The 24,085-nt window shown below is 44.4% G+C and overlaps 1 protein-coding gene across 2 annotated transcripts; it reads left to right on the forward strand.

Moving 5' to 3' along the window:
- The first annotated feature begins 8,596 nt into the window (after positions 1-8,596).
- actr2a (actin related protein 2a) lies at positions 8,597-23,351 on the forward strand. Of its 2 annotated transcripts, XM_036541207.1 has the most exons (9): positions 8,597-8,701; positions 12,254-12,364; positions 16,870-17,085; positions 18,524-18,596; positions 19,829-19,965; positions 20,219-20,368; positions 21,825-21,970; positions 22,325-22,457; positions 23,154-23,351. In XM_036541207.1, exons 1-9 carry the CDS (start codon positions 8,654-8,656, stop codon positions 23,322-23,324), a joined length of 1,185 nt encoding a protein of 394 aa, XP_036397100.1. In that variant the 5' UTR covers positions 8,597-8,653; the 3' UTR covers positions 23,325-23,351. The 2 variants fall into 2 exon arrangements, with proteins under 2 accessions (XP_036397100.1, XP_036397105.1); XM_036541212.1 differs by lacking the exons at positions 8,597-8,701; positions 12,254-12,364 and adding an exon at positions 13,462-13,504.
- The last annotated feature ends 734 nt before the right edge of the window (positions 23,352-24,085 follow it).

Genomic DNA, 24,085 nt, shown 5'->3' on the forward strand with positions numbered 1-24,085 from the left:
GAGCAAGCAAAGTTGAGTGGCACATTGTGACAAAGTTCCCCAGCGTTGGATTGCCACATTGTGCTACGTTGTTTTATGTCTCAAATAGCTGTGTGTTATACTAAGCTCTTAAATCATGGATTGTCAAAACGGATACATTTATAAGCCTACCAGATCACCTTTCAACCGCATGAATACATTAACGTAAATAACATTAACTTAAATACATATATACAAAAACTTAAATATAAAAATATTATTTTCATGTTACAATGGGTCTTCTCTGTGTTCCTCCAAACTATTTTAATTTGTCTGCCTTATTTTTCCTCACCATTGAAGTTACCCATTTATTTTGTTCTACAAATTCACATGTATATTCATTTATTTTATTGTTTTACTCTCCTGACTTTTAATTAATTGATTCCTTTATGAATACAACTTGTATTTTGTTTATGGGAAATGTGGATTGGGTGGATAAAAGTTCTCTTATTTAATTGTGTAATGTGGTAGAGAGGAGTGAAAAAGAAAACTAAAACAGAAAGATCTCTGAACCTATAAATAAATCAATAGATCAATACACTCAAACAACTGTTTCCGAATTCAACAAATGTTTCATTTATATGCTAATAGTCAATGAAGATAATGTGCTTTTCGTTTACGGGAAACAGTTACTCTTAGCATTATTGGGAAAAGAAAGTGAAATTAAACCATCCAATTACCACAGCTGTGCAAAACATTTTTTTTTATGTCAAAAGCGAGTTCAGAAAAAATCTGTGTTGAAAGCAGTCATACTACTGTGTTTAAGTGCTATACATGAATTATTTTGCTTAGCTAATCTGAGTGAGTAACATGTAATAATTCAATGGCCTTACTTTTTCCACAGAATACAATGGTCATGGTTTTATAGTTTAGGGGTCTTCCACCCACTATACACTGCCCTGTAGAATCCTTGCTGTGGTTCCAGGCTTTACCTTTTGAAACTAGTGAGAATTCTGCTCTCATTTCCTCCTGCAGGAAGACAATGTAGGCTTCCATGTGTCAGAGGTAGGTAGTGTTTCCAGAACAATGCCTGGCTCACAGATCCATGAAGCCTGAGTGATCTGTGGCCTTGTGGGAGGAAATGGAGACAAATACACCTCACTTTGCGAGAAGTAATTAAATAAACACCTTAGTAGAGATCTCATTGGTATGAAATTCACTTTAAGTGATATTAGAGTATAGGCACAAAGGTGTACTTACGTTAGGACTTCTAAAAAGCCAAGTTGGTATCTTGATCTTTGTGGTTCTTTTAAATAAAATATAAACAGATTTCCAGATCAGCAGCCCAAAGTCATCATAAGTTAAAACTTACAACTTTCAGTTCACTTGAAATCAAAGCAGGATTAAGGCAGGGAGAGATGTCACTGCCATAGTCTTGACAGTGGGATTCTGCAGGGTGTTAGAGATGGACCATTCTCTTGGAAGTGGACATGAGAAGAGCTCGGTATATCACACCTCTCTTGCCTCTAAGCTCCCAGTTGCTCCACTGCCTCCATCAGATCGAGATGTGCCCACAGCTGTCCGGTAACGGTGGAGAATTCCCCTCAGGTCTACATCCCGCCCTAATTTGTCATGTTAATGTCTAATACAGAATGGCCTCATCCATTGTAATGGCAACGACACAAGGAAGGACACAGGAAGAAAAAGAAAAGAGCTTTGGATTGTTTATTTGACTAATATAAAATGGATTTGACAGGTTACCTTATCCACTAGTAGATTCCATATTGGTATCTGGTCTTGACTTTTAACTGTCAAAGATTAGCAGTAGAGAAATCTGTCTACTACTATGAATTTCTTTTGATAGACACTCACTTAATATGAGCGTCTATCAAAAGTAGTTTGTAGCAAAACAGATAGAAAGAGGCACCTATTCGGAAATATTGCGGCAGTTATTAATTCAGTTTGTTAATTCGGTGTTCTTGGCCTAACACACCTGCAGAACAGCAGTGAAACTGGTGTTGGTGCATATGATTATGAGATGAGATGAGATATTTTACATTTTACCTGATAAATAAATCAGCCGGGTAGTGATATGACTCAGTTCCCATCAGGGCAAAGAGCAAGCCAGCACAGGTTCAGATGCCTAACCACACAGGAGGATTAAGCTGAAAAAAAGGCAGCAGCTTGCTCTGCCTATAAACTGTAACACTCTCCAGTGATGTCAGATTATGACTCATCAAGGCAGAAATCAGTAGACTGTGCAGAGACCAGACCAAAGCCACTTCAAAAACCTGCTGCAGTGATCCTGAAAAGCAGACACATGGGCAGAATTGAAAAAGAAATTATTCAAGGTCATATCTTACATGTTTATTGAACTCCTCCATTCACTTCTACCCATATTACCTGTATAATGATGTTCCCTGTTGACCTTCCTTTCATCTGCCTCTAGAGCGTATGGTGGTTCTTTTGTAACAAAATTCATTAAGGAGGGCTTTAATATACTCTTTATTATACCTTAGGTGAATAATAACTTTTAAAATCTATCAGAATTGCAGATATGCAGTAATATCACAGCAGACATGTTTTCGGCATGAAATCAATCATTCTGGGGTTCACTGATTCATTGCACCACATATTCTTCATTTATAATAACTATTATTGATGATCATAATAAAAGTAAATGCGCAAACAATTATTGGGTATAATGCACATTTTGCTTACTAGGGCTTGATTTGATACCCGTCTGCGTAGTATATTGAGAGAATTCATAACCTTGCTCAGGTGGTATTCACAATAACTTGAGAAGTGATGTGGTAGACCTTTTATTTGGGAGAAGGTTATTAAAATTGTGAGAATTGTTTATGTTCATTAAAGTATTGTGAGGCACAGCCATGTGGCTTTGTTCTCTGGGGCACCAGAGCAAGAAAAAAAGTGGCTGTGTTCAAGACTTCAGTGCTGTGAAATCAGGTCAAATGGAGACTAAGTTACAGGAATAACTCCACAATTATATTCATATCATATCAATTTTTAAAAAGAAAACTAACCATGACATCAATCTCAAGTCTTGAAAATGGTTTGCTGAACCTGCAGAGAGGTGAAAACATCTTTTATACTGTTGGTGTTTAGCCCCCATAAACTGTATCACAATTTGCAACTTTTACAGTGGTCTTTCAATGTTTTCACAAAGTTTGCTTTTCTGTCTGTCATAGTTAATGACACCACTACTTGAATTTTTATTTACATGCATTTAAGGTTCTTCTTTGTCTTTAATTCAGTATAATAACGTTTCATCTTCACCTAGGGTAATACAAATTTCAAATGAACAGAAGGAGACTAATTACTTTTCACAACATCTGTCTTCTGAGTGTTCTGTACAAGTAGTTTCTGTGGGATAAAAAATTCACAAATGAATCTGTAGCGTCTTTGTAAGTGATAATGGAGTATGTCACACTTTCTCCATGCTATATGAACCTGCTGTGTTTTTCCTAAGCACACCACAGCCTGGTTCTAATAGGCTGCCTATCCTCACAGGATTTTTAATTAAGCCCTGATGCGGACTCACCTGTTGAGCTACACTCACAAAGAACCTTATTCTGAGCACTCTCACTGGCACAGCCCTTCAGTGGTTTTCCTCTTAATTTTCCCACAGAAATCAATTTGTTACTTTGGGTAAATTTATCATTACCCTTGCTGTCTGTGGTGTCCCACAGGGCATAGTTTCGGTACCCATCTTGTTTATCATTAACATGCTTGCCCTTTGTCATGCAATCAGGCAGTAGAGTATCCACTTCTGCTGCTACGATGCAGATACTCCACATACAGACCACAATGGACATCTCTCCCTGCAATTTCCTCTGCAAACAGCGATCTCAGGGAGGTAGGGCAATTTGTGAAAGATATGTTTCTATACATTAACAGTAACAAGAGAGAAACCCATATTCTTCATCAGATAAAAAAACAGGTTCACCTGTCCCCCACTACTTCATGGTCTCCATCTTGGACATTAAATTCATCCCATCTCAGACCTCATCAAATGTGACTTCATCAAGCAAAATTGTCATTCTTTTACCTCAAAAACATATCTAGGCCTTCTTTCAACATACCTAGCACAGAGAAGTTTGTACATTTGTATGCACTTTGATGGCTGCAAGTCACCTTATGCTGGTGTTCTTGCCAAATTCGAATATCAACTGCAATACCGCATGCAAAGCATAATGCTGCATTGGCACTAACCACAAACTATATTACTCCCATCCCAGGGAGTAATATTAGAGCTCTGACTCTGGTAAAATACCAAGTTCTTTTTAAATTCCAATTGTGGTTTTTGAGGCCTTACTTGGCACAAACAGCACTGCTTGTCTTCCGTTTGTGGCTAGTTTGTGGCCCACTTTGGTGGGTCTGGTTCACTGTATACTGGCATCCTGTCTGCCTAGTTATGTTCAATGATGAATGTACCCACATCAATCACTCTGGTTTTATGAGACTTGTTTTTACTCTATTTCTCTTTTGCTCATTTATTCGTTGTGATTTTAATGAGTGATGTCCTGTCATTAATTTTTTACTCCAGCTTTCCCCTGATGTGTACTGATTCTGTATTTCCTGAATACATTTTTAACCTGGAATTTGTTATGTTCCTGAATGGGAAAGGTACTATATGAAAATGTTTTCATATATTAAATGCATAAAATATGTGTTGAAACTCACAATTTAAATAAATGAATAAAAAACTAGTATTGGTAATTTTATGTATATTAAAAAAACTTTGTTTATTGGAAAACAGTAGAAACTTGTGTTCATCTGTATTTTTTTGTGGGTCAGCATGATCTGTGTTACATAGAATCCAGGCTGGAAAATGAAGTTTATTGAAGAAAAAACTGATGCTGGATGTTACTCAATATAAACATCATATGGGGACCAAGGCTGCAAGACCCCTATTTCAGGTGTAGATTTTTTAAATGACAAAATTCTTTCAGTCATTTAGAGATCCCTGATACAGTCCATTTGCTTTGCTCTGTTAGCTCTGAAATTAAAAGGAGTACTTAAAGAAACTAAAAATGAAAAATATAAATAAAAACAGAAAATTACACTTGTTTGTGTTGACAGGCATCTCCACAGCTATATTTCCTTCTCCATAAGGTTTTTTTTAAAAAATGACAAAGGTTTAACAGATAGTGCCAAGATATAATCCAAGTACTATAGATATCAAACCATTAAAAAGAAATAAGTAACAACACAAGACATGTACAAGCCAAGTTCTTTAAATGTATGTGTACTGTTTATTAAGACCGATCCAAAGAGGAGGGAACCTTGTGTTTTGGCTGAAACAGACTCTGGGAAATGGATATCAGCATTTCAGTGTGATTGAATCAGTAGCCCAGTACAAATAATGTGACTTCACAATCCTAAATACGTATGCAGAAAGCTCCTTAAAAGCAAACACAGATCACCCATGTCAGAATACACAGGTAACTGCCAAAACACTTGCATAAATGAATACAAAGTATATTGAAAGCAGGTGTTTCCACACAGTTGTGGTTCTTGAGTCAACTGGACAATTAGCATCCCCTCATGCTTAGGCTCATGTATAAAAATCCTGGGCAGTGGATGAGTGCATGTGTGCAAGTAAAAAGAAACCTACAGGTCCAAGTGCAAGGGTTCTGCCCTCCCATCTTGAAGGAATCTTCCGGCTCTGTTATGGTGTGGGGTACATTCACCTGGCATGGTTTCGGCCCACTCAACCCCTTAAAGGGCAGGGTAAAAGCCAGTAAGCACAAAAGACATTCTGTGTGATCACCTTCATCCCATGGTGATGGGAGTAGTCACCTCCAGGATGACGCCATTCACAGGGCATGAGTGGTCAAGGAATAGTTTGATGAGCGTGAAACGATGTAAACCATATGCCATAGTCATCTCAGTCACTAGCTCTCAAGCCAGCTGAACATTTATGGGAGATTCTGGAGTGGTGCCTGAGACAGTGTTTTCCACCACGATCAACAAAACACAAAATGATCGAATTTCTCATCAAAGGATGGCATTGCATCCCTCCAACAGAGTTCCAGACATTTGCTGAATCTATGCTAAGGTGCACTGGAGCCTTTTGTGTAACTTGTGGTGACCAAACGCCCTAGTAAGTCACTTTATATTGGTGTTTCTTTTATTTTCTGAACTATACAGTGAACCACATTTCCCTTCTCAAGGGAAGGACAGGCTTAAATATAATCACAACAGGATTTCTGTCAGGTGCAGCTTTCCCCATATGAAATGCTTAGGACTAATATTGGGCAGTAGTTTGGTGTAGGGTAGTGTCTTTATAACCATATGCCCACAGATTTGATGTCCAGGAATGGGCAATGCAGTTGTGTCCTTCATGAACTGTGTCACTAAGAAAGAAGTTTGTAAAAAATTGACATCAGAGAATGCTGACTGTATGTAAAAATGTAAAATATTTAAGTCACACTAGATAAAAGTGTTTTCTAAGCTAAGTCAGAAGGTAATGTTATGTTGGGGCTCCCTTGTGTGGACACCTGACTTCACTACACTTTACAGGTGCCTTTAACCAGGAGTCCTTGACTCAGTAGAGGAGGTCATCCAGCTTTTCTTTGATCTCTGTTGTATGTTCAGAGATCATTTCTCTGTTTTGTTATGCATTCCATATTTAGCTATATCTATACCTGTAACTGACAAAGTGTTTAATCAGTAGGTGTAATGTGTATTATAAATGAACAATTGTATTATAAATAACTCCTGTCTTATTGTGTGTTTCCATTCCCCAACTTACTTGTGTTTGTAGGACACTATAGATCTAGATAAGTAAAATGCACATGCGGGTCAGATCAGAACAGAAATAAATGAGGACAAAATGGAAATCAGAAAGACTATAACCACCTGCAATGCAGACTAAACAAGCATAGTAATACAAGAACAGAGTGCAAATGTTTGTACTCAAATAAACAGCGTTGCCAATTCTTTCAAAAAGAAAAGAAAAAAAAGTCTCCAGCCTCCATAAACAGGAGTGGGTCTGTGTAAATGTCTGTGCACCAGGGTATCCCTGTGGGAAATGGGAATGCTAACTGACTTGCCAAACTCGTTTCCGTGTTTTGCATAATTCAACACCTCACACCGTGAGAAACCTGATAGGCGCTCGCCATCTCTGCTGTTAGCTTTCTGTAACTTTCTGTCACGGATGAAGCGCTAATTCTGGCTATACTGGTGTCCATTCGTCACGCACAAAAACTGAAAGCTGACTACAAATGATACTCTTAAATACAAACTATATATTTACTATACTATTATAATGACCAGTCTGAGGAGAGATATGCTCCCACGGCGCATATAATACAACACTGAGATGCACTCATTTGAAATCAGGTGTATTTCATATGGCCCGAATGTCCAACTTTCAAAAATTGTCTGTAGTGATGACTTATTGACACAAGAGGGCACTATAGATCTTATATCAATCCGTCTATTATTCTAATACATGAAAGGTTTGAATTTCTTGAATTTCTTTCTTTCGTAATTTACCATCATTTGAACCCGAAGGGAAATGTCGGTGTTAAATACTAAGCAAGGAACAGATAGACGTGTGGAGAGATGACCCGAATGACAAATATAAAATAAACGTCATTCTCAAATACAGTGCTATTTCCGAGATCCATTCAGCACCTCTGTAGATTTTAGTCTGTCTGGATTGGAGACCAGATCACAGTAAAATTACAAAAAAATACCCCTAGTGAAAACTACTTACGTCCGCTGTTCATGGCACATAGTACATTAAACTGACTAAGATTAATGTTCTACATAGGAACGGGTGAAAACAGTAAGCACTGAGACAGAATTACACTTAATAAAAAAGTAAATCACTCGTTTCATTATTGCTACTGGGAAAATCGACCTTTGACATTACTGTGTTTTTGATAGGCATAAATCTAAAGGGGTCACTCACGGTCCGTTTCATCTATCATCTGGGATACAACACTTCTTTTTAAATATTCATACCTTTGTTGCAGTTAAATTTGAATTCACTGCAGATTTAGTGTTAAGGCGAGGTTTGGATGTTCGCGGTATTCTCCAATTATTATTAGGTGCCCTGTTCATCTCCAAATAGATATTTCTCATGTGTTTTTACTATTGTGCAAAAGTTCATTCTCAAGACTGTTGCTGGATGCCTAATTCTACTTATAAATTAGCGAGTCACGTCTATTTTCTTGTGATGCATCTGTATTTATGTCAACATTAGCGATGGCATCTAAGTAAACATATTTTGATTCATATCAGTGCTATGCTAATCACTTACATTTCTTATTTGCGTGTTTATTTATTCGTTTACAATGACGCTTCCTGTTGCATTGTCAAAAAATGCACACGCCCTTTACTCTCCGAGAAGAGAACCTTTTTTGTTCATTTAAAGAAGAGAATCGACGTCCCGCATCGACGTAAAATCGGAAAACGCTAATGGATAAAATGCGCTGTCACTCAGTACAGTTATCAAATAAGAACAACCACGGAGGACATCCACACTCGCGATTGGCCATCTTCCCTGTCCGTACCTCGGTAGGCGGGGGGTAAAGCAGACAGTACACAGTCACGTGTCAGACATACCGGAAGAAACCCTTTCCGGGAGCCGGGGTGGCGATTTCCGGCTTGCTGAAGAAAGTTGAACAGGAGAGGTCTGCAGGTTCTTGGATTCCGAAAAATGGACAGTCAGGGAAGGAAAGTGGTGGTTTGTGACAATGGAACAGGGGTAGGTTTGAAGGCGCAATGTCAGATTTCATTGATTGCCATTCGTCCCGGTTTTTTCTACGGTGCATCTTGATGATGGAAAATATATTATCTAAAACAGGAAGTAGCTAGAGAGCTAGCTGCTAACTAGCTAACTGGGTGGGTAGGCAAAGGAATGTGTCTGTCAGCTTGTCAATTATGTATTCATTAGCTAAATGGATTGATGCTGCATGGGTTAAATTGGAGGGTACAGTATACAAGATATATCACAATTCCCTCAATAGACTATCCAACTCGCGCTCTTGTTGAATGGAAGCTAACACCGATTTATTGTATCGCTAGCTCATGCTGGTATTGTGAATGTTATAGCTAGCTAGCTGTTACTTAGCCAGTTATCTCAACGAATGTAGCCATCATTCGGTGTGATAACAACCAGGAACATCATTTCATCATATAGTGAGCAATTAAGGTAAAACTAGATTATTTCCAATTTTAGACATGGTTTGACTCACTGAATTTCGTAACGCCTCCCTTGATTCCTGTTAGCTTGCTAGTTATAGTGAACGCTAAGTGACCCGGTGTCTTGCTGAGCAACCAAGCGAATAGCAGGTCAAGGAGGTGGCACTTACCTGGTTAGCAATAGGCGTGTCGCAGATAATACTGTCGTCCAGCACTATGTCCATTCAAAAGAAGAATTTGGGTAGTTTCAGCTGGCTAGTTATTTTGGTATAAAATTAATAGATCCATCTCTGTCCGGGATCTCTTAAGTTACACTCATACTGGTCCTGCTGCGCCCTGTCTGAAGTAAGGACTGTCCTCTTTTGACACCGGTGTGCTGTGGCGCTGTTTTCGGATCACTATTAAAACCTGCGGTTGGAAATTGGTCTTTGTAGCAGCTGTCTAACCAACGGCAACCGATGTTCAGTCGCTTGGCCCACACTGCCTGCAGAAGTGTTCTCTTAAATCGGCATGTGAATGTTCCTTTCTCGGGAGGCGTAGTAGCTAAGATCTAAATATAATTAATTATACATTAAAGCGAGCTCAGTGTAGCGTAATTTTAGGTTGTACTGCATTATTTTCGCGTATACGCAGATCTCTCTGAAGGCTATATAGACAGAACAGCCAGTCACAAAGTGCACGGCTTTCACTTCAGAAGGGTTGCTAAAGTAAACGGCTCACACAGCATCTCGTGTACTTTGCTCTTAATAGATATGGAAAAAATATTTCAACAATATTTCCATGGAAATAATGCACACAATTATGGATAAATTGCGAAAATTCTAATGCATTTTAGGGTCATGTAAATATAAGGGCTGTTTAGCCTCTTTCATTGTCCTCATTTGCTAGTGGAAAAAGAGCTTTTTTTAAAATTGTTATCCCACGCAATTAAGGAAAGAAAGAGAGTGGATGTGGGTGTTTCAGCCCCAAAGCAGCTGGAGAGGCTCAGCCCATTGACAGTAGCAACGTGTGGCTCTGCTCTCTTCCTCTGATACAGACTTTGACGTGGAAGACCATCTCAATTGAGCAGTGTGTGTTACCTTGCAGGGAGAGGAAAGCTGTGTCAAGCAGGCCGAAGTTTTGCAGAAGTGGCAGAAAAGTGCTCATGCTCGCAGCGCTCGGCTGATGAGTCAGAGGGAAGTGAGATCACCTCCTAGACCACAGACTCGGCCTAGAGAGCCTTGACTGTTGGTTTGAGACAGAGAGAAAAGAACAGGCACTGCTACCATTTCCTCACATAGCTGTACAGAAATTTCTCTTTGAACAGCTTCAGCTGCATTGTAGCTTGTGAGGACGGTCAGAGCATCACCGCTGCTTTCCATCCAGTGTAACTTTTTGTCTTGAGTATTTCTGACATTTATTTTTAATTTTGTGTCTAGTTGCATTTCTAGGACTGATTATATTTGTCAGATTCTAATCAGAATCAAAGTACTGGAAATTCGCCAGTATGGGTAGCTTTATAGATAGTGAGTCAACACTTGGGTGAGTAAGTTTGATTTAGAATGGTCTAATTTGTTTGGGCTTGAAAGCAGTTGGCTAATGCAGATCATTTGAGACACAGGCATTTTTTTTTGGGGTGCTTTTCCTCAATATGTACTGTGGAGCCATACTCCAGTGTCTTCCTACAGTTCACTACCTTCCACTGAGTTTGCAGAGTTGTCATGGGAAGAAGTAATAGTTTGAATGTGGTGTCGCCAGAAAGCAAATGGCTACTGTTGCTATGGTCATTGTGGTTCCCCTATACTGTACATTGTAAATAACAGTTCTTCTTTCTTCTTTTGAGTCAGCAACTCCTAAAAAGGTGACATTCTACAAGCTGAACTATTTTTGAGTGGAAGCGGGAAAAATGTTCAGTTTTTCATACAAGTTCCACAAGTTTTTACACACTTTGATGCACACAACTGTCAGTATATGCCATGTCTCAGGATATAATGGTCACACCCTCAATACAGAGAAAGAGCACAAAGGGGGCGGGGCTAGTCCATCAGTTTGGTAAGACCAAACTGTTCTCCAGGCTATGGCTTACTTTCTCAGACTCTGAGGAGATGATGGCCGCTGTTTGTGAGGCGTTGTACAGCTTCAAAAGCCAAAGACGTTTGCTCAGCCTGTGCAGCCTCACGAGTCTGCTTAAACTTCAGACATGCTTGTTGGGGCAGGTCCGCTACATACTTCTCTTCTTTGCAGTGTGCCTGTGATATGACATCAGAAGGCGCACACTATTGTCGGGTGTCTAATGAGCATGGTCAGTGTTGTAATACAGTGCAGCAGTTGGTTAAGACCAGGTCTGCTTTGTTTGTTTTGGCTATAACTGTCTGCAAGCCGGAGCAGTCTTCATGCTGCAGCCACTGGCCAATTACAGTTAAAAAAGAAATCATCAGATCATTCTCAGTCAAGCCCGGTGTTTAATAGGAGTCAGAACAGTCAAAAGATTTGCACGAAACCCTCTACCAAAACATTTGCCATTTTCTCCTAACACTTATCTTTAAACGTTAGTATTCTTGGGGTTTGCGATATAAAAGACATGGACCTCGTGGGCTGCTGTATGAGGAAATAGAATTCAGGGAAAGCATGCATTAATCTGTCTTTTAGGAACCATGTACTGCATTCAAGATGCCCATCTACATATAGTCTCATTGGTTCCCAAAGTTTACCTTTCCAGAGAATGGCCCTGGTTGGGCTCAAAGTTTAAGAGCTGAGAGGACAAGTCACTGTGCAGTTGTATGATTTCCTGTGAATGCATTCAAACAGGATGTGTGCCAGACTCTTGTAGTAGACGCTGAATTTATTGAATTCTCCCAGAGTGCTTTACAGGGTCATATCATAATTGATCGTTCTGAAGTGGAGTGGTGTCTGCTTTTAGTGTCTAAATGGAGTTCAGACACTTAATCCAGGTTCATCTTTCTACATCAGGTTCTGTGCAAGACATGTCCAGTGGATAGTGTAAAAGGTGTCAGTTGCTCATTATTGGGTTTGTTTGTGTGTGCATGTGGCTGAGCCTGTTTCCATATCCTGTGCCCGCTGACCCCCCCCCCCCCCCCCCCCCCCCCCCTTCTCTCCATCTCTTTTCCCTCCGCAGTTTGTGAAGTGCGGCTATGCAGGCTCCAACTTCCCCGAGCACATCTTCCCCGCGCTGGTGGGCAGGCCCATCATTCGCTCCACCGCCAAAGTGGGCAACATCGAGATCAAGGTAACGCCCCCTCTCGCCGCAGCGCCTCCTCTGATTTTAGCAGCTGAGAGGTCGAGGCTCCCTTTCTCTTCTGCTCTGTTTCCCTCCTTTTCTGCCACCCCGTCTCTCTTGACCTCTCTTTTCTCTGACACGTGCAGCCCGGCTCTCCCTGGCGTCTGTAAGCGAAGGACGTCCTCCCGCGCTCCTTTGGCGGGCTGTGCCAGCCGGGGCCGTGCGAACGGGCGTCGTCAAATGGCCGCCGCGTCCTTAAATGGAGCGGAGCGCCGTGTTTATCTGAGGGAAGCCCTTCACGCTGAACGTTTTAAAATGACAAGTTTAAGTCCTCTCCTTTCTGTCATTTTATCTAATCCCCTTTCGTTAGTTTAATCCCAGCATCTCTGTTAGTGTTAGTGTCAATGCTGAAAGCTGCTGATTTTCATCTGGGTGTGGATGCAGCGGTTGAGTGACCACTCCTGGTTCATACGAAGGGGTGGTACACAGCTTGGTCCACAAGAGTCAGCAGCTCCCAGAGTTCATTTGTTCTGTGCTAGGTTTTCTTTGTTCAGTCCAATTTTCTTGCTGATTACTGTTATCAGGAAGCAATTTTCTGTCAAGCTAATTATTAACCATTTCCTTTTGTTTGCACTGCAAGAGTTTCTCAGTCCATTCTGTTACTGTTTTTTTCCCCCCCGGTCCTGCTGCAATGCGCACAGATGGCAGACATTAATGTTAGTCATTGTGGAGATTACTGCATTAATACTCTTCAGTCCACATTCAGTATTAAATACCAAACCCGTAACCCAAATTGTGGTATTTGTACAACAGGCCTGAAACTGGGTAAGTGCAACCGGACAACCGGAATAACTGTTCTAGCCTACACCAACACTTAGGCTGCCCTTGACTGTGACAAGCACAAAACGTGCAGGGCTGCATGCCATGTGTTTGTTAGGGGGGGGTAAGCCCAGGAAACCCCCTCTGTTGATACGCGCAGGCAGGACTCTGCCGTCCATTGCCGTTTCTCTCCAAGCCGACCCCTGGACCTCAGGCTCTTCTGGACTGTCCACCTCTCTCTCTCTGCCTCCTCTCTGACCTTATACTTTTGCCTTCTCTTCCTCCTCCTTCCTCTTTCTTCACCTGTTGAAGTAGAATAACAAAAAGATGGTAAGTGCGGACTGGCGTGTGCTCTTCCTCTCCCCTTCCGTGTGCTTGGCCTGAAGGAGAGTGGTGCCGTGCTTGATCTCTTCAATTAAAGCATCGTTTTTTTTTTTTTTTTTTTCCTCATTCCATTTCTTTTGCATTGAGTTTTTCTGAGTTTGCGTTTGCCTCTTCAATCCTGTTCCTCTTTCCTGTTTGCCTTGGTGAAAGAGTATCTTTCTTTCATGTTGAATTTAATATTTTTTTTATTATTATTTATTTTTTTTTCTTTTGTTTTCATTTGCCTGGCTGATCCACATAGGCATAGTGCTCACTCCCAGGTCAATGGTGTGCTTGTCCAAAGAGACAAATAGTGGTCCCCAAGGAATCTTGGTTTAGGATTTTTGAGGCATTCCATCAGTCTTTCAGACCCACGTCAAGCACACCTACTAAAGCCTAGAACAAACAGTACAATATCAGGCCCAATTTAGCCCCGATGACAACATTTATGAGTCAGATAGGCATTTCCTATGAGCATGTTTGCAATTTGGTGCATATGGACTGAAATTTTCCACTGGCGTAACAGCATAGAGCTTGCAGTGTGGTGTATCAGGTGATTACAAGCTACAGTGTAGGCCCTCCGAGCACCTGGAAGGAAGGAGGCAGCTTCTAGCAAGTCCCATATATTTGGCAAATTGGCTTCTGGTGTCCGGTTTCACGGGCCGAGCTGACCTGACGGCCTGCCAGAAACTAATGTAAAATGGCCATTCAGCAATGTAATGCTGCAGCAGCTGTTTCGGGCTTGAAGCAGTGTATGAAAATAAGAGCGGCACGACGGCAACAAATTGTGAGCGGCAGGGCGAATGCACCCATTGGACAGAAGCAAAAGAAGAATGAGCACGTTAAGCTGTGGCTAAGGTGTTCGTTTCCACCGTCACAGAGACCAAGCCACTATGATAAACAGCAAAGGCAAGATAAGACAGAATAAGTAGCCCTGAAGCTTGGTAGAAGTGGACAGTGGTTTTTCTTCTTCATGTCCCAGAGTTGTACTCTATACTTTCGAGCCTCTGAGCAAGCTGGCATGAAAGCAGTAAGCTTGGTAAACATGCCTAATAATAGCTGTACTATGTGCATGGTGAGATATATGACTGACTGAGCCTAAACTTGTGTGGTTTGTCAGCCCCGCCTCATGGCCAACTCACACAGCATGACAGGTGCACTGGCAGTAAACCTCACTACAGTTTTAGCATTGTACTATGTCTTGTGTACTTCAGGTTCCTTCTTCTCAGACTGAGATTAATTTAGCTGAAGCGCAATCAAACGCAGGAGGCCTGTGCCACAACATGACTTGCTATCATAAAGACTATGCTGTATGATTGCTGTAGAGAAATACAACTGGCAGGCTTTCATTCTTTGAGCACACCCAAGCAGGATTTGATAAGGGTTTGACCTGGTGCAAGGTAGTCATGTTCAAAGGAAGCACACTACATTATCCCAGTACCACACAGGCATACAGTTGAGCATATTCATGTTCTTGCACGGTATGTGTCTTTGCTTGTTGAATATGCAATGCTAAAGGTGTTTGCGTCACTCCAAGATCCAACTGTTGAAATCTGAAAATGAAGAAACAAATAAATGACAGTCCAATCAGAGACTTTTTTTTGCTACAAACTGCGTGTGTGATTTCATTGTGACACCTTCTTGCCTGTTCCTGTCAGAAGGTGATGTGGCAAACACATAAATAATTGCCTCACCCACAGTGGACAAATTTCCTTATTTTCTACACAGTTTAAACGGTTAAGTGGTTGATTAAAAGTTAAAGTGCAGGTCAACATGCAGGTTAGTTTCTGTCATGATAATTCTCTGCTGCAGGAGGGGTTGTTTTGGACAGTTTTGGAGTTTGCATATTGAACTCCAGTGGCCAGGAAACATTTAAGACAGTTAAGAGGGAGAGTCACTCTTCACTGAAAGCACTAGGGAAGTCAAGACCAGCACTTCATTAAAGCCATGGAACACATGGTGAAATGTATCTCTGAAAAACACATGTATATATGCAGGCACTAGCTACACAATTGTGGTGTAGTGCAGCCATAGTGAATTCACCAGTGGAAGTGGGGTACCATGGGATCTACTCAAAAGGGAGGTGTAGTATTTGAAGGACACTGGTGTACTGCTACAAGATGAGAGGAAATCGGACTCTTGTGGTTTCCGAAAGGCCAAAAAACCAAAATGAACTGCATCCTTCACCTGAATGAATGCCATCAGAATGTGCTGTGAAGATAACTTAACAGAGCACAACGCATGGGTGATATCCTGGCTGTGCATGCTGGGTAATTGCTGATTCAGATCTTGTCTGTCCTGTCTGCACCTGCTGTGGAGCCGTTATGGGCGCACCATCAACTCATCCTTCTGTGCTGGATGCAGATCAGTGAAAGCAGCATTAGCGCACACGGTGTAGAGACCTTTATGGTTTTTCTGAGTAAATCTCCACATATCTGGGTATCCACTATGGCAGTGTTTCTCAGTCCTACTCCTGGAGGCTCGCCATCCTGCATATCTTCTATCTGTCCTTGCTCTACCCACCTGACTGAACTCATCAGTGGCACTTTTGATTAGCTGAGCACACCTGATTTAATCAAGCAACAAGGATAGTTGGTTACATGGTTAAATTTGATGGGTTGGGATCTGACTTGGATATCATACCCCTAGCCCTCAGCTTTGAAGATGTGTTAAAGGAAGGATTTTCACCCTGTTACTGACTTAGAAAAGAAATTGGGTTTAACCTGCCTTTGCTGATAAAACCAGTCTTCCTAATGCCAAACTACTGTGGTATATCATGTCCTAGAACGCATTTCAGCGTTTTCCCCTTCCTCGCTCCTCAGTGACTTGTACGGAAGCCAGTGCCCTTGATATGTGATGTGTTAAACCAGTATTGTTATGCCTATTTTTGCCCCCGATGCCTCCATGTGTTGAACTGCAGTGCTCCCCCTATTTTATACTAATCAGACCTTTACCCAGTTCTCCTTCAGTTCTCCTCAAGACCCCTGACCCCAGACAGTCAACCGGTGTTTTTCATTTTGGGTGTAGCATGTCCTGTTGTTGCAGTATTGACTGTGTGACCCAGCCCACTCTGACCCTATTCCACCTGTGTCTGTTGGCCTTCTCTCCACTAGTGGTTTGTTGGGTGGGGGTTCAGCTAAAGTGATGGCTCATTTTTATATGTAGCCCATGCTTTCAAATTAATTGCAGTAGGTATTTTTTTCCTTCTTGCACCAGATATAAAAGTAAATGTCATTAGGCCCACAGGCTGGTTTAGAGCTCTGATATCTTAGGAATGATGTACAGGACATGTTCATGGCCCAGGTCCTGACCTCTGACCTCTGACCTCTCAGGACTTGATGGTGGGGGATGAGGCGAGCGAGCTGAGGTCCATGCTGGAGGTGAACTACCCCATGGAGAACGGCATCGTGCGGAACTGGGACGACATGAAGCACCTGTGGGACTACACCTTCGGGCCCGAGAAGCTCAACATCGACTCCCGCAACTGCAAGATCCTTCTCACAGAGCCGCCCATGAACCCCACCAAGAACCGCGAGAAGATCATCGAGGTGCGCCTGTCTACGACTGCCTGTGTACACGCACACGCACACGCACACGCACACGCACACGCACACACTGTGCGTGCGCACCTCCAAAACCTTTCAGAGGCTTTTAGGGGGGATCCATTGGGAGTAGTGGGGCTCTGTAGTTATGTATTATTTATTACAATTGTGAACTGCTTGTGGGCAGACTTCAAGAGGGGCTGTTGTCCGCTTTACTTCTAGTGGTGAGGAAATGCTTCTTGGAAATGTCCAACTGTTGTATGCCTGAGTAGTGTGGACATTTGTAGTGTATAGTGTTAGGAGCAACGTTGTGGCCTTTGTCTGACAAGCACTGTTTGAGTTGCCATTTTATGCTGTGCGCTGGTGTATTGGTGAATTCAGAAGCTGTTCATGTGGTGGTAGAAATTATGTAACATGCCTAGTAGTGTGCCGTGTTTTGGATGGTATCTGGAGCATTGTAACTCCCTGATACAGTAGAGAACTGATGTAAATATTAAACTTTGAAAGATGACTGTCTCTCCCTTCTTAACGAGAGATGGAAACATCTCCTCATCCACTCTAATGGCAGAAGCCTTCAGTGTGAAGGGATTTGCATCAGGAGTCCTGAATGAGACACAAGTCCCACTCAGGACACACAAGGAGCTTTTATATCCCTGCCAGCTCATGTGTGTATAGCAAACTCATGCAAGGGAGCTTCTTTTCTAGAAAATAAAATAAAACCCTGAATATAATACAAGGCGGTATTTGTACCGTCTCTGAAACACGACTGTAACTGGCTCCATCCACCTGCCTGTGTAAGGCTCTTTAACTAGCCCAGAGTAGTTTAGTCACGTTATGAATGGGCTTTTTTTTTCTGCACACTGCTGTGGGAGTCTGCCCTGCTCAACGCCTTGTCTGGACCACGTCACTCATACCCGTTTAACCTACTTTAGTGGCTGAGCCAACTGCTCTCCTTTCGGGGGTCGGTGAGGGCGCTGTGAGAGATTCGGGAGCGCTGAGGGGGGTGTTGAGCGCTGTTGAACACAGATGTCTGTCTGACCACTCTTTACCGGTTACCCCCCTACCCCCTGGAGCTCTGAGCCCCAGCTACACCGGCCTAGGCTGACGTATACCTCGAGCGTGAGAGCGTGGTATATAGAGCATGCTCCACACTTCCTCCTTACAGTTCTGCTTATAAGTCACGCTCAGTCAGAAACCGGGGCTCTCGAAACACAGGCGCCCTCACTGTTTCAGCATTGCATCTCTGTCGTTTTTGAAAAACGGGTTGTTTGGTGGCTGATGTCCTTTTCCCCACCCCCGGGTAATATTCAGCACAGTCAGATACTGGATACTTGTAATATATACGTCTGTGTTATTTCAACATTACTATGCTCTTGTATCACATGTTGTATTTGGTGGTTTTGGGCTTTTCCCTGATGCCCCCCTTGTTCCCCCTCCTCTGCAGGTAATGTTTGAGACGTATCAGTTCTCTGGGGTGTACATCGCTATCCAGGCTGTACTGACGCTCTATGCGCAAGGTAGGTCACCTATTCCCCGAAGTGCAGCACTGGTGACATGTTCTGGAAACAGCACGCTATTTTTGCAGGAAGTGCTTGTGGCCATTATTTCAGGTACTACTGAACATCAGGTCATTGGGCTAAAACAAATGGTGCCTTTTAAATGTTCTGTCTTTGTTCGATATGTTTGATAAAGGAAGATTTGTTCCAAGTAAGAGGATAGATAGACTATGGTATTGTCCCCAGGCAACATTATTGACAAAAGAACAGCTGCACTATGGGCTGGGACTGACAGCATTAATCACAATTTTTTTCCTACCTTTATGTCTACATTTTTGTTAAGTATGATAGTTTTCCACTAATAGCCTGACTGTTTTTTGTCATGTGCAGTATACCTTCGTGTGAAGCTGAGTAGTGTATTGCCTGGTGAATAAGCACATGCGCCACGTGATATGCTTATACAAATTAAAGCCTCACCAGCCTGATCAAGTCCTCTGACACCTTTTACCCTCAGGCTGATTATGTGTCATTCTAAAAGACTAAGTCTGCCATCTAGTGGACCGCTTTACCTCTCTCATTTCACATAGATGGTTCAACTTGGTGATTTATATTTGTCTTTTTTTTGCGACTTTTATCAATATCAAATAATGCCCCCTGGTTGTGAGAGGAGCGATTTCACATTTCTGGAGTACCTGCTTGAGGAGATCTGTCAAGGCTGTTGAGGAGTTCTTTTTTAGAGGAAAGGCTTGGTGAATTCTGGCCCCCTCAACACTGACACAGTGCAGGGCCCTTTAGGTAGGGCTTATTTTGGTTGGGGTGGATTCCTAATGTTCCTGTTTTTATTAGAATCAAATCTGTTTCTTTCCATTTAATGCGAAATGAGTAGCTCAGATTACAGACTTCAGACAGAAAGAGTGATTGATGCAGCGCAGAGTGTAGCTGTGGTTTCACTCGCATGCCAAGGGTGACTTCATACATTCATATGGTCCAGAGTTCCCCATAAAGCACAGTTCATTTTACCAGTAATAACACTGGGCGATTTAGCTTACTTGTCATGGAACATATTGTACAAATTGAGGTATTGGTTATTACATTAAACTAGGCTCCTAGATAAATGCTTGGGGTGGTCTGTGAAGGTCTGCATCCCTGATCACCCGGTTTTGACTGCAGCAAAGTGAACATGTCCCAGTTGTAGAGTGGTGTGTCGTCTCGCCGGATCGCTGTCGTGTCTGACCCGGGGCTGGTACTTTCAGGTCTGCTGACGGGCGTGGTTGTGGACTCGGGGGACGGTGTCACCCACATCTGTCCCGTCTACGAGGGCTTCTCCCTGCCCCACCTGACCCGACGGCTGGACATCGCCGGGAGGGACATCACTCGCTACCTCATCAAGGTGCGCCCCTTTCTGCATGCCCCGCCTCTGTCTGCACAGTACAGGTAGACAGATATGTGAAATTTTACCCTCCAGGAGAGAGTGTTCAAGTAACTTTGCACCTGTTTATGACTGGATGGATACTGGAATCGCACTTCTTTCAGGTCTCTGAGTGGAATGTGATTGGATGTCAGCGTAGGTGCTTGTGATAGGTTCTTTACCTCCCATTGGCCAAAGTCAGTGCCATAGCACATGCGTTGCTGGTCTCCTGCAGCTGCTGTTGTTGAGGGGCTACGCCTTCAACCACTCGGCAGACTTCGAGACGGTACGCATGATGAAGGAGAAGCTGTGCTACGTGGGCTACAACATCGAGCAGGAGCAGAAGCTGGCGCTGGAGACCACGGTGCTGGTGGAGTCCTACACGGTCAGTCCCAGTCCTGCGCGCACACACACACACACACACGCAGTGCTGGTGGAGTCCTACACGGTCAGTCCCAGTCCTATACACACACGCACACACACACACAGTGGTGGTGGTATCCTACACGGTCAGTCCCAGTCCTATACACACACACGCACACACACACACAGTGGTGGTGGAATCCTACACGGTCAGTCCCAGTCCTGCGCGTGCACGCGCACACACACACACACGCGCGCACACACACACACACACACACACACACACACACACACACACACACACACAGTGGTGGTGGAGTCCTACACGGTCAGTCCCAGTCTCTCACACAGTGGTAGGCTTGAATGGCATAAGTGTTTGCAGTCAGCTTTGGATTCAGTGTTAAAGGTTCTGACTGCAACTAAAAACTGAGGACACTATGGCCCTCCAGGACCAGGGTTGAGTAGCCCTGCTACATATGCTGTTAAAGCAACACATTATTAATTTAACATGTTTTCATTCTCTTCTTAGTTTTATATGTATAGAACTTCTGATATAACCTCTGTTATGCTAAGGCACCAGGATACCCAAGAGACATGTTTTTACTGAGGTAAAAATGAGTGTGAGAGCAGCCACTGCCCCCTGGTGGAGCTCAGCGTAGCTGTGCACCAAGTGTAAGACGGAAAAAGGGCAGATCTGGGGAAGGTTTTCCAGGCTCCTCCGTGAGGCCTCTCTGTTATACATGCTCTGAATCCTGACCAGCAGAGAACAGTCTCTCAACCTCATCTTCTGTTCTGTCCCTCCCCTCGTGCCTTCACTGGTTGTGAGGTCGGCCGGCTCCGCCCCCCCCCCCCACTCCCCCCCTACCCCTCCGAGGTGGGGGGGTGGGGGGAGAGGAGCTGGGGCTGACCCGCGCTGAGTCCCCGTGATTCAAAGTGCGGGGGTGGAATTTTCCACGTGCGGTCTGTGTCTCTTTCCAAAGCACTTAAGGCAGGAAAAACAGAGAGTGGCCAGACAAGGAGAGCACTGTGGCCGCCGAGCGCCCTAACCAGCGTGTAACATCATTTCCTGCATGGCCGGAGTCCTGCACACGCTGTCCCGCTCTCCGTTTCCGCCTCTGGACCCCAGACGTCACGCCTTCAATGGGCCCTTTATGCACTCCCACACAATGTTCCCTCATGCTCTTTAAACTACACGCGGTCATTATGTGCTGGATTGAGGTACAATGGAGCAGATGGGCTGCGCGTTATTGCTGTGTCATGACTCTGTGAAGTGGGTTTTGTGCAAACCTTGGAAGAGGAAGCCTGGGGCCACGCCGAGCTGGACCTGAGTTTAGAAACTGCGCACCTACTAATTTGACTTTTGCACAGCCACGGAGTTTAGCCGTGTCAAGTTTGCTTGGCCAACCTGGTGGCAGAGGCCTGCTCTGTTCGTACCCGTGTTCAGACGTCTGACCTCTCTGTCCCGGCCTGTCCCACAGCTTCCGGATGGCAGGGTCATCAAGGTGGGAGGGGAGAGGTTCGAGGCCCCCGAGGCGCTGTTCCAGCCCCACCTCATCAACGTAGAGGGGGTGGGCGTGGCCGAGCTGCTCTTCAACACCATCCAGGCGGCGGACATCGACACCAGGTAACGCACCGCCATACCCTCCCCCGAGCAGTCAGCCCCCAGCAACTGACACGGAGTCTGCTCGTGCACACTAATCGTGAACCCCAATGATACGTGAACAGAGCTGAAACTGGTTCTGGATCAGAGTCTGTACTGCGTCCAGTAGTGTCAAGCAGACTGGGTTGTGTTCCTCGCTGAAGCTGGGTCAATATTTTGTTATTAACATTCGTCTGGACTGCACACAACATAGTGGTGGTGTATGATGTTCCAATGTGCAGCTTGTGTATGAATATGTCCTTTGTGTGGCCTGTGACTTCATGTGATACGGGTGGTCTGGGCTGTGTTATGTATGGCTGTGCGATTCCTCTTCCACAGAGCTGAGTTCTACAAACACATTGTTCTGTCGGGGGGATCCACCATGTACCCTGGCCTGCCCTCCCGGCTGGAGCGAGAGCTCAAGCAGCTGTACCTGGAGCGTGTGTTGAAGGGCGACGTGGACAAGCTCTCGGTGAGTGTGGGCCGACCGAGGAACGAAAGTGGAGGACTGGTATCCAGCACTGTAGGGCGTGTCTTTGGGGGCGCTCAGAAACTGATTCGCTCTAAGATTTTTAGGTGATCCCACTCAGACCCCAGAAGCTCTGAACCTAGTAGATAATCTGCCACCAATCTTTAGCGCAAGTGCCACAGTGATGCATAATGACCACCAGGTGGCGACAGAGCTCTGTTCTGGCAGCGTCACTGTGGACGCAGACGGCATGGCACATCACACACACGCCACACACACTCTCCAGACAGAGTGTGTTTGCAGCATGGCAGATCAGACACGTGGTGAGGCCTGGGGCGGTTCAAGGCCTGGCCCCGTCTCACCATTTAAAATCTGGCCCTTAGCCTGGAAAACCTCATTGGAGTCGGTCTGGTTGTCACAGCTTTATATTTATATGATCGGTTACAGATTAAACACATGTCCTTCCAGCATATTGCTGCTGCGAAGGAGCATTCAGAGCACATCGCCGTACGCAAGGAGGACCTGACTAGCGTGTCTGTGGAAACGCGGGCCTCCTACCAGCTACAGCTGGGCAATTAGACAGGCTGTGGGTCGGATGACTTTTTCCTAATGTTTGCTTTAGATTATTTTTTCTGCAGCAGCCCTACGTCAACCTTTAACCTCCTCGCCCTTTCTCTGGTCTCGGCTGTCCGCGTGCAGAAATTCAAGATCCGGATCGAGGACCCGCCCCGACGCAAGCACATGGTGTTCCTGGGCGGGGCGGTGCTGGCCGACATCATGAAAGACAAGGACAACTTCTGGCTGACGCGCCAGGAGTACCAGGAGAAGGGCATGAGGGTCCTGGAGAAGCTGGGCGTCACCGTCAGATAAACTCGGACAACGGCCCCCCCGCCCCCCCCCCCCCACCACCACTGTTCGCTCCCGACCACATATCCATTGTGTCCATCTTCCACCTCTTCTCTTTCGTTCTGCTACTTATTCCTCTGTCATCCATTGGTAGGAGGGAGGGTAGGAGGGAGGGAGGGGTGTGGGAGGGTAGGAGGGAGGGAGGGGTGTGGCAGGGTGGTGGTGGTGGTGATGAGGGTGGGGGGGGTGATGGGGGGGGGGGGGCAGGGGAAGGGGGTTCACGTGTGGGCCGGGCTGCTCATGATTTTTTTTTTTTCTTTTTTCTTGGGAAAGTTTCTATGTTCTGCCCGCTGGTTCTGACCGCCAGTCACCCCCCCCCCCCCCCCCCCCCCCGAATCACTGTCGCGATTATCGTTCCCCTGGCTGAGGTGAACTGGAGTTTCAGCGTTTATCAGCGGCCCTCTTTAGTGCAAGCAGCTCACCGTCAGTGTTCCGTTTCTTTCACTCTTTTCTCTTTGCCGCCTCGGCACCGTTATGGCAAACACAGATCCGCCAGCTCTTAGCGAGGCACTCTGGGTGGGCGTGTAACGTTTCCCCTTGATTTTATTTCTTTCATTTCTTTGTGTTTTTTGGGGGTGGGGGGTGGGAATTAGGGAGGGGTCGGAGGGCATGCGAGTGTGGGCAAGCTGCTCTCTCTTGTCACACGGTCCACCTCCCCCTCGGCCGGGTCACAGGCTTGCAGTCAGCTTCCTTGACTCTAAATCAATTGGAATTTACTTAACAGA

Source organism: Megalops cyprinoides, chromosome 1, assembly GCF_013368585.1.
Source record: "Megalops cyprinoides isolate fMegCyp1 chromosome 1, fMegCyp1.pri, whole genome shotgun sequence".
NCBI lineage: Eukaryota > Metazoa > Chordata > Actinopteri > Elopiformes > Megalopidae > Megalops > Megalops cyprinoides.